This window comes from Atta cephalotes (genome assembly GCF_000143395.1).
Source record: "Atta cephalotes unplaced genomic scaffold scaffold00041, whole genome shotgun sequence".
Classification (NCBI taxonomy): Eukaryota; Metazoa; Arthropoda; class Insecta; order Hymenoptera; family Formicidae; genus Atta; species Atta cephalotes.
This window is the reverse complement of record NW_012130105.1, coordinates 1,312,417-1,324,722: the sequence shown is the minus strand read 5'-3', so window position 1 is coordinate 1,324,722 and position 12,306 is coordinate 1,312,417. Positions and strand designations below refer to the sequence as shown.

General features: G+C 28.9%; 1 protein-coding gene and 1 non-coding gene across 2 annotated transcripts in view; both read right to left on the bottom strand.

Annotated features, from left to right (window-relative positions):
* The window catches only part of LOC105622179 (cytospin-A), a 62,217-nt gene that overhangs the window by 27,345 nt on the left and 22,566 nt on the right, over positions 1-12,306 (bottom strand). Inside the window, exon 2 of the mRNA XM_012203608.1 lies at positions 7,074-7,171. Coding sequence (XP_012058998.1) covers positions 7,074-7,171 — 98 coding nt within the window. The remainder of the gene's footprint in view (positions 1-7,073; positions 7,172-12,306) is intronic.
* Trnac-gca lies at positions 5,347-5,418 on the bottom strand. Its single transcript has one exon. It is a non-coding gene; the product is annotated as a tRNA-Cys (tRNA).

Below are 12,306 nucleotides of genomic sequence, written 5' to 3'. Positions count from 1 at the left end.
ATATATATATATTAATAATATATATATATATATATATATATATATATATATATATATATATATACATACACGAAGATCGATTGTGTCTAAAAATATTTTTAATGTTAGAAAGTAAGAGAGAGAAATACTTTACAGATATTATTATTTTTAATTATATTTTCATCGCATCATGTGTTTCTCAGTATTCTGTTGAGCCTCCTCTTTAATTAAAAACAATAAAAGAAAATTGAGCTATTAGGAGACGAGTGCAGTAAACGATGCGCGAATTAATCAATTAACAAAACAATGTATTTAATAATTATATACAAGAATATTTCAACTCGCATTCATTATTTCATTATTTTCAACGGAGAATAAACATAGAATAAAATAAGAAAAGATGAGACTATTTCTGTAGTATTTTTTAATATCAATTTATTATTTAGTAACATTTTTTTAATATCAGACTGTGCGTGTGATATGAGCAAGTTTTAAAAGTAGGTTACAGTATCTGAAGTACGTTGACCATGACGATTGTGTGCCACGGATAATTAATGTAAGGATATGTAATACCTTGAAATGTATTTTAATAGAGAAATTTCTTCTTCAAACCGTGAAACAAATAAAAACGACTCACCTCAATGTCACGGTATGTGTAGATAAAAATCAGTGTGATAAAACCAATTGTAGTCAAAAGAACAATCAGCAGAATAAAATTGTAAAAATGAAAAATGAATCAAAAGATTGTCAAACTATTAAAAAGTAATAAATTAGAGAAGAAATTATGAAAATGATCAACACGGATGAAAGTCAATACTTAAAATGAATAAATATTTAAAAGAGAAAAACATTACAGGTCAGATAAAGTGCTAATATTGTTTACAGATTATTCAAAACACGCGATTTAACTGTTCAGTGTCAATTTATAAATTCAAACTATTCTTTTATCTTTTAATATTCAATATCTCAAGCGTTTGTCGAAGTTTAATTTACAATTAGTCATAATTTTTACATTATTCGAATCAATTTCGTAATCAAATTACATTCTATGATCGATAATAATTATTTGTGTTTGGAATTAGATTTTGTGTTTAGATTAGTATTCCTAATGTGACTTTAGAATTTCTAGTTTTTAACAGTCTACTTGTCTATCTGACATAAAATGCATTACAATTTTTGCAGGTTTTATAAACCACTTTCTTGCGCGAATGAATTTGGGAATAAATTCTTGTGAACTTTAATGTTTGTTGAGTCTGCGAAATTTATTCAGAATTTATTTTTCTGTTAACAGAAGAAAGTTTAAAGTTTAAATCTTTAATTATATTTCTAAATGGATCAAAGATAGTTGATATATAGAAAAGTAAATGATGTTAGGATTGTCTCAAATACGAGTTGTTGTCATTCTGTTTTGTTTTTTTATTAACTAGAATTTTTAATCATTTTTATTGTTAATATTTCATATTATCTAGAATGAAACTGAGGGGGTAATCTTTATCAAAAAAGACATTAACAATAAATGATAGAGTTTTATGACGAAACTTTGAATGAGAAAGAAAAAAAGCTCTGATAGTCAATATCATTATCGTCTTTTTTTTAGAAGAGTAAGCGTTGCGACATGAAATTAAGATATCTTTCTGAAAAAATAGGTTTGTAATTTCCTCTTTAATAAACAAAAATAACTTTCAACCACAAATGACGGATCATGATTGAAAATTGCATTACTTTTATGCCAGCAGGAATATATTTAATTTTAAAATCATGTACTAGATATATAATCTATCTAAGTAAATATATATTTTATGTTCCCGCCAACAATTTTCCGATCGTGTCGATTTCACGCACGATCATTTATTCTCGCCCACAATGCCGAGGAGTGCGCGACGCAGAGACAATCGACGTGCAGTCCGCAATTTTGTTGCACAATAAAAATCAGAGGCGGTGAACGATCGTCCGCCCGCGCGCGATAATGATCGTTCTAACGCGAACGTAGGAAAGCTGCAAACGTTCCCTCTCTCTTCTTTTCTCTCTTTCTCCCGCCTCTCTTATTCTCGTTGCGCAAAGAATTGATAGAATTACTTACATAATACCGCATATTAACGCAATGTGATACCACAGAGTGCGTGTAAGAGATACAGGTGATTAACGAGGAGGATTGCGTAACGTTTATGCGTGTGTTAACAATCCTCCCTCGTTCCCCCTGCGGGAACAATCAGGAAAGACGGGGGCGGTCAGTTTCGCGCACTAACGCTAATTTCGTTATCACGCGATACAGCGAAGCCATAATCGAGAGAATAACGTCAGAAAAGCTTACTAATGAGACGACACGGCGGAGGCTTTATAGAGCTAATAAGCCGCTTAATTTCCTAGAATTTTTCTATCTATCTAGGCTGACGGAACTGACTTTACTTATTGATAATAGATTAGAGGAACGTTCACAGAAAAAAATAAAATAAAATTTAATTACATAATATAAATAAAAATATGAGAAAAAAGTAACAGATTAAAATAAATATAAGAATAAATTGGAATAAAAGACATATTTTAATCTTTTTTCAATCAAATGTGTTTCGTCAACATTTTTGAGTAGCACATATTGGTTACATGCAGTATATACGTTTCTGATAAATAGATTCTTATAAAATCTAGATTGATTCTTATAAAACATTAGATATATTTAGATAGAAAATATATAAAATTATATTACAACTTAGTTACAACTTAATACTGAAGAGGATCCAAAACGCAAAAAAAACGTATATTTATTTTATCTTATGTGTGAATTGAAAATAATAAAATTATTGTGCGCAATTATAATAAAACTAACGTCGGCTCAGAGGTTTTCAACTATTATTGAAATATATAAAACATTAACCAACATATATTTACTGAATTCGTTCTTATATAAATATAAAATAACACAGTTATGTACACTGAACAATCAAGATTCTAAAAATTAATAGCCAGTTAGTTATGCTAATTTCGACGCTGAATGTGCGCTTCTCCAAGTGTTGTCATAGAAGATCTGAGACAAAATCGCGCATTTGGAAAGGACGAAGAGAAGGCTCAGAATACCCGAGAACTCGATTCGACGAGTTTAGTGTATCGACGGGTTTCAGCAGTATGTATCGGCTACTTGATGAAGTCAGTTCGATCGCAACCGCTGGTCAATGCCCTCTCGTCGGATCCGCTTGCTGCGAACGTCCGATCATTCGATCGCTCAACAGACCCGGCGAAACGGATTGATTTCTTTCTAAGCAGCTTACCACACCTGGTTAACAACGCTCACCTGGCATTACGTAAATTATGAGCGATTTGTCGTGCCACCGATAAAATCAAGCACGGGGCAAGCCATTATACGTATCTCGTGTCGACACGAGAAGCCTGACGTGTCTGTCTTCTCTCAAGGAAAAAGAGATTGACATACAAAAACAAGATTAAGGCTAGTTTTTCTACTAATGTAAATTAATTTTAATTTTAATCTTGATTCACAACTTCTTCTTCATTTTTTTCTAATTCTACACGGGAAGAACAGTTTTGCTAAAGTATCTCAAAATTTAACTTAGATCTGAAAATAACTTTGTTGAATCATCAAAATGATTATATACCATTATGTACTCTCTAAATTCTTTGGAGTGAAATTTCAGCTGAAGATTGAAAATTGAGCTACTTTTTTTCAAGACTGGCTCAATTTTCGATCTTTAAGAGTGAGATTTCACTCTTCAGAGTTAGATACATTCTAAAAGTTTTAGAGAGTAGGCTGCACTTAAATTGATTGCAAGTATATCAAAATTTTTTGCAGCATTATAATTATGTTTGAATTTTTTACATAATTATTACTTTGATGTTTAACAAAAATTATTTTTCAAATCTGTATCTATATGTACATTTCAACAAAATTGTTCTTTCTAGATAAAAATTAATAAAAAAAGGTGTAAGTTGTAGATCAAGATTAAAGTTAATTTATATTGGTACATTGAAAAAAATGTCTGCTTGGATTAATTGGAATTCTAGTTGAAAATAGATGAATCAAAATTTTCTGGTTAAATCTATTAGAATTCTAGTTGAGAACCGGAATTCTTCTAGTTGAGAACCGGATTAACACAGTCGAAATTTTTTAGTTCGTCCATTTCCAATCACACATTTTTCTCAATATAGAAACGAGCATAAAAAATTTTTAATTAATGACACATTAATTCAATGAATCATCGAAATGATATCGTGTGCTGGTTATTAATTAAATTATTACGTGAGAAGCTAAGTTGCCTTTGCATAAAGACTAACGTTCCAATGGATTATTCCACACACAACTTCTGATGTACCAGGGACAACTCGAGCGTTTTTTAAACGTATACGTCGTAGTTATCAAACGTTATGTAAACTGAAAGAAAACGAGACTGAGTCATCATGCGACTGCATTAAAAAAAGGTTAAACACTCGTTTTTCCATTTTTGCGTGACAAACGTCACAGATAAAGAAGCGAGTTTACTAGAGGATGATCATCGCCGAACCGGCTCGCGATAATAACACCGGTCCACAGCACGTGCGTCAGCTACCCGATTATCTCTGTTACGTGGCGTTCGCTCGTCCAACGAGAATTGGATTCTATACGATAAAACGCAATGTGAATTTACGAGAGCGTCCGGTAATTCTATCTGCGAGAGCACTATCTCACGTTAATCATAGCCAAGAGAGGTTGCGACACACCTTGCACGTTTCTATCTATTATTCTACCTATTAATCTTGGAAAGTTACACGGTAACATCTACCACAAGGGAGTTATACATATATAAGTTTCACAGAGATTAATTTGTTGCGTACTCCAGTACGAGGATAGGAGTCCGGACGCGAAAATTTCAGCAGCTTATTACGAAAATATTAATAGTAAAACGGAAATTAATAAGAATCACTTATAAAGATCTCATTATGGTAATAAGAGAAAATCTTTAATACTTTAATTATTGAAAGTAAAGAGAAATTCAATCTAGAAAAATAAATTAATGTTTAATAAGATTTCTCTTTTTTCAAAATAGTTTAGTAGTAGTTTTTTTTTTAAATAAATGATAATAATGTGCATGTAGGTAAATGAAGATGATAATTATAAACTATGGACAGACCGATTTTGCTGAGATATTTATAAATTTAACTAGATATAGATCTGAAAATAATTTGCTGAATCTTCAGAATAATTATCTAGAAGACTTAAACATAATGATAATGCTACAAAAAATTTTGACGTTTTAAAAACCAATTTGAGTGTCCTACATAATTATTTTGATGGTACAACAAAATTCTTTTCAGATTTAAATTCAGAAATTTAAAATTTTTAAATGCTTAAAAAAAATTAACTACATACAAAAAATAAATTAAAGGGGACACCCGGGTTTGAACCGGGGACCTCTCGATCTGCAGTCGAATGCTCTACCACTGAGCTATATCCCCGACAACTTATCGATCTTTAAATTATGTCTTTCAAACTCAAATAAATATATAGAATATATGTTCTACTTTAATGAATTTGTATCGCTCATTTGTTACGACACAATTAAAAAGAACAAAGTTATCAAGAAAGTAATTTTGAACATTTTTAATAATCAAATTTTGTAATATTAATTTAGAAAAGTAATTTTGTTTAATGACTAATTATAGAAAAATAATAATGTATATTCTTTTTTTATGTTTTCGTTCTATTTTCGTAAGGAACTCCAAAGTGACAATTTGTAATTATGTCGTTGTAGGAAATGAGCGATATAATAAAATTGTTAAAATGAGTAAATGTTCAACAAAAATATATGTGTTACATAACAAAAGAAACAAATTTTACAAATTATTGTTTTCAATTTTAACATATTTTCTACTTATTTTATAATATTTTATGCTTTGTAAAATAACTGAATGCAGAATTCAAACATTCCCAGCGTTAAAATAGTTCTTATTATATTTCAGTTTAAAATAAAATACTTCGTGATTGACACAGTTAAATAGGTGCAATTTTCTGCATTAAACGATAAAATCGACCGAGTGAGATTTGGATACTAAATGATTTCTCAAATCGCGATAAAGAATTCTCAGAAGAAAAGACAGGAAGCTGTCTGTAACGGCAGGTGAATAACGGACTTCCTAGAACAATAATGAGGGAACTGGTTTCCCGATCCGTGACAAACATAGAATTCGTCTTACTATGCCGCATCTATTGCGGTAACAAGTGCCTTTCTTAAGCTCTGCGCACAATGGAAGAAATATCAGAAATAGGAATAAATGTTAAGTATTAAATATTAAAAAAATTAAAATAATTAGGAATAAAGATTGAACGTAACGTACAATGGATATAAATAAGATATAAAATGTATTATATATCATATCTTATTTGTATCCATTGTGCGTTACGTTTAATCTCTAACATTTAATATTTAATATTTATTTCTATTCTTAATATTTCTGTTATTAATTTATTACTAATATTTTTTTCATTGTGCGCAGACCTTTATACTTCGCGACGACTGTATATTGGCGTCCTCTATATCGCGCTTCATTCACTACAGAGAATTAGCTACAAACAAAGCGCGGTCGATAATACAGGAATTTGTAAAACTATAATTGTTTTCTCAATATACATTTTTTTAAAGTACGATAATTAATACTATCATGTATATTAAATAAAAATATCTTGTTCTTATTGTAAATTGAAACTTGATCATTATTTAGATTTTTAATTTTCTTTAGAGGTAATTACAATTTACAGAGATTTTGTTTATTTGTATCACAATTGTTATGCCCATTTCCAATGTAGATTAATTTTAACTTCAATCTATTTACTTTTCATCTTTTTCTAAGAACTTTTCTTAGAAAAAATGAAAAATAAGTTGAATCTAAATTAAAGTTAATCTACATTAATAGAAATAGGCAAATATTTGACATATATTAATAAATATTTTGTAGTTTGAATAAAATTATAATTATAGTTACAATAAATAATTCTTTGAAATTGTATTAATGAATCTGTGTAAAACAGTAGTATTTCCGCAGCTACTTATTCGTAAGTTCGCCAAATAAATCACTTATTGTCATGGCCATAATAACAATAAAGATATATTTACTGGCTTCTACTGGACTTCTTTGCGGGCGGTTGTATACTTTGTGCGGTCCGCTTAAACGGCGCCCGGCCGCTCGAACCCACGGACATCCTGCTTCGAGCCTGAAAGAAACGACATTTTTTAATAAACATTTCCGTCAATTTTCGAATATAATAATATTTTTATGTATGTAAATTATAAACAACCATAATTATCTTAAGATTTAACAGTAATTAAAAGTCGAGAATTCTGCGACAGTTGTATTATGTGTGCGAGTAAAGATTTAATGTATATAACTATATAATTTTATGCACCGAATAACGAGAATTGCCCTTTAAAAGACAATATATCTCTGTATCTAATTCTGTACTAATAAGCAGAAAAATATTTTCGCTATCACACACAAGAACGCAATAATTCAACAAGATGTATATTAAAAGAAAAGTGTTTGTTATTCGTGACTATAATTTTATGGTAAAATAATTATAATTAAAAACTGGTAATAATTGTAATTATTATAATTATGTTAATTATAAATTATAATTATAATTATAATTATAATATAATTATAAATTAATAAAAGTTAATAAAAAGTTTGTAATTCTATTTAAAAGATATACCTATAGTTGGCACCGAAAATGATTATAAATTCAAATTATTTTCATTCCAAGTATACACTTTTTTTAATACTCAAAATTATATAATTATTATTAAATATAGCATAATAGCAGTAATAATTATAAAACCAGAGCACCTAATTACAATTATTTCACTATGCAATATATCATAATTATCAAATATTTTTCTCTCAATGTGTAAGCAAAACAAATATTCCTTCGCGGAAGAGAGCATTATTTTCATTGTTAAAAGTTGAACAAACTGGAAATATTAAAAAAAGCTTGACAATTCTACAAGCAACTTTCTATAAAAACGTTCCGATAAATGAATGTGTTACTCGCAGATAACATAATCTCCAATGATAACATCTCGATCGCGAGAATTATCTCTGGATAAACAATTAAGAAAGGATTTTCATGATGGGGTGAAAACACGTCGAAATCATGCATCTTTCCATTCTGTTTCGCGTGTGATAAAAACCTGATAAATCACGAGGTAAGTCATTATACCGTGTGTCATATTGCTCCGGAATTATTGAAATGCGGCATTTAATAAAAAGCAGGATGCTATCGCTGATCCGGATCGCCGTCGCTTCGATACGCTCGCGAACTCGCATCCAACTTTTAATTTAGTCCAATTTCTAATCTCTCTTATTCCATTTAAATTCCAGTTTTCATTTTCTGGTTAACTTGTGGTTAGACTTAACCTGATATTTTGTCCAAGCTTCATCTAAATATAATGATGCCATGGATGAAGTTTATTGGGTGAAATATCAGATTAAACTTAACCACAAGTTAATTATCAGGTAATGATGGGTCTTAAGTTGAGTTTTTCATTTATTAATTAACTTGTGGTTAAGCTTACTGATAATGTTAGACTGATAATGTAAGACTGATAATGTAAAAATTATATTTTCTGTCTATGGTTAATCACTAAACTAATAGTTTTGTAATGAAGAACTTTTAAAATTGTCATTATAGCACTATTAGTTTATTATGATTAACCATAATTGAAAAATACAATTTTTACATTAGTTATTACAAGTTAAGAGGTTAAATTAAACCACAAGTGTTAACTAGAGAATAAAAAACTAATCCATTATCAGAAAAATAAAACAAAATGATTGAAAACTATAATATATACATGTAATAATAATTAAAAATCTATTTAATAATAATTATTGTAAAAAAATTTAAAGACAGATTCTAAAAATATTTCTTATATTCAATGATAAATATTTCAAGTCTATCACACATCATGATTGCAGATTGCAAACTCTGAATAATTGATAAACTAGTTAATCAGATTAATTGATCAACGATTCATAATTCGCAAATTACCGATGATAAGCTGTATTCATAATGCATATTTTAAAATTTTTAGAGTCAATCTCACTCTAAAGAGCGAAATCTCATTTTTAAAGATTGAAAATTGCACGATTCTTTTCTAAGAGTAGCTCAAGTTTCATTCTTTAGAATGAGATTCCCTTCTAAAAAATTTAGAAGTACAAGTTTCTGTTTTTCAAACAAATTTATACGTCCCAATCATTTATTTTTTGGAACAAAGCTCTAAACTGGAAGCTGGAAATTGTAAGATCTACAAAAAATATTAGAATCTGTCTTTAAATTTTTCTGCAATAATTATTGTCAAATTTTTATTATTATTATTATTTATTATTATTGCATATCTATATTACAATTAACAGTTAAAATATAATTTTGTTCTATTATTTTTCTGAAATAGTATGACACGGACTTAAAGTACGGACTTAAAGTACGGACTTTAATGTACAATTGAAAAAGTAATAAAAACAGGAAATAACAGATTTCAATCTATCAGATACCAGAATTACGCGTTTCTGTTAGTTAAAATCTGTTATACTCTTATTATCTATAGTTTCCAATTGTGTCTCGAAGCTTTAATGAACCTGCGCCCCATAATTACGCACGCGCATACGACACGCACGTAATTATCCCAGACATTAAAAATAAATAATTATCGGCAGTTCCGCGGGTTAATGTTTCCGTGACGCTCTAATTTGGTTGTGATTTATGCGTAACAGCTGGATAAGTAATCAGACGCCGTAAACGCAGGCAATTACATGTTAGGCAACAGATCTCGGATCACTTCGGAAATGCGTAACATCAATCAATATTATTGATCGTTTTATTATCGCCGCGCCTCATAATGACACAGTCGAGTTTCCTGCAACTATGACACGAAATACGAATAAAAGAAGCAATTATTTTTTACATGTTAAGTTGAAATTGTATAATTTGATTGCATTACATGTTTATGTAAATTATCCCAATTATTGAAAAATTATTAGATACTCTATAGCAAAAAAATTTGCATGATGATTTATAAAGTTTAATGTTAGCAATTATTTTTTAAATTCAAATTTATTAATCATATTAAAATAGAACTTCTAGATAAATATAACAATGAATTATATCAGAAGAAGCCGATTTTATACTGAATTTTTATTTCGTAGTCAAACTTTTTTGAATTATAAATAAAAAATAACTTTTAAATATTGCTCTACCTACGAGATTTTTATTTCGCTTTTATAGTGCATAGAGAATAGATTCAAATTTTACTAACAATAAATATAATAATAGAATTTCGAAATAAGTTTATTATTATATGTAAGAATATTATTATATTAGAAGGATATTATTATATCAGAAATATCGATTGATTCAGTTTCAGCTGCAGAGCAGTAGTGAGAATGAGAAAAATATATTCTGATATTTATTTACAAATATCTATGATATTTATTTACAAATTTATGCGCTGTCGTATTTCATAGAAAATTTTATCTAAATATGTTACGACTTATCGTTTGCGGAACATTCAATAGACAACCGTGAGTTATCTCGTCGTCTTATCTATTACTAATATAATATTGTATCACATTGCAAATAAAACCTTTTCTAATTTATAATCATCAATCTATATTAAATGAAATGCTACTTGTATTTTGGTTACATTATTTACCTTATTTCTTATATATATTTTTTTACATTAGTCTGAATGAAAATTCACTTAATTAAGAATTCTTTTCACCTTTATGTGTCTACTTTATAGGTTGCAATACTAAAAAAAGTTTTTGATTGAAAATGAATGAACTTCAGTAAATTCAACTGATTAACTATATCAATCAAAATTCTAGTCAAAATAATCAGATGACCAATCATGATGATCGAAATTCTGATTGATATGATCAGAATCTATTCATTCATTTCCAACCAGAAATTTTTCTCAGTAAAGGTGTTCGAATAACTGAATTAACAATTTTAATGTAAAAAATAAACTTTAATGTTAAACAATCTTATTAAATATTATTTTAAGTCAAAATGTTAATAAAATATATTAAATTCAAAAAGAATTTGGTGAAAATTCATTTACGTAGTAGCACTTCAGGGTAATTAACCAGAAAATTTCGATTTCGTCCATTTTCAACTAGAATTCCAATTAATCCAACCAGACATTCTTCTCAGTATATATATTATATATAAGGATCGTATATCTAAGACACATAAATATAGACAGACATCGGATGTGTAAAATATTACCGAATTCCCGCCCAGCGCATCTAGAAACTGCTGGATCATCTTGAGTAGCAGATAAAATCCCGCATTGAATCACCGTCTGCAACGCACCACGTCTCACATTACATGCGAGAGGACGCCGGTTTTACATTCGCAGAATAGTCGCTGATTTGGGATTCATATCTCCGCAAGATTAAACGCTTCTGAAGAAGACGCATGTCGATACTTCCTAAAGGATCACCTTCGCGCTAACGGGAGCTCCGGGAGAAAAACATTGAATTGCGCACGAACCGTTATCGACGTGCGACTTCACAATTTCCGTAAAATGCCGAGAATCGCGTGCCAATTCGACGGAACGGACGCAAAACCGATTTTTCAAACTCGACACAAGAAGATAGTTATTTTAGAACAGGCAAGAATCTTTACCAACACTCGTGGGAAGCGCGGCCGAAGACTGATGGAATTCGAACTGGTAAGATAAGAATTGCCAGCGATAAGCTAGAAAATATCTAGATAAGTATATATATATATGCTTATATATGTGCGTTCACGAGCGTATATACGCCTTAAAACAAGCACAAAGCCTTAAATCTGATACAAAGTATATCTAACTCATAATTCGTTGCAGTTATCAAAGGTTATCCATCACATTGCTCCGAATTTTATGAAGTTTTATTATTTTATTATATATTTACAAACTTAATGAAATTTTAATTTTAATATATATTTATTATAAAATATATACTTTGAAATTAAAATTAAAATATATAATAAATATATTTATTGCTTATTATATATTTATTATAAAATATATAATAAATATATTATTTTATTATATTTTTTATATGTAATAATAAAATAATAGTTTTATATGTAATTATAAAATAAAATAATAAATAAATTTATTACATATTTTATTTACATTATGATTTATATTTTTTTATTAATCTTTCTTCAATGATTACTAAAGGTCCTTATTAATCACTTTTGTTCTCTCTCTCTCTCTNTNTTNTCTCTCTCTCTCTCTCTCTCTCTCTCTACTCTACTCTACTCTACTTACTACTACTACTCGTAACTACTACTAC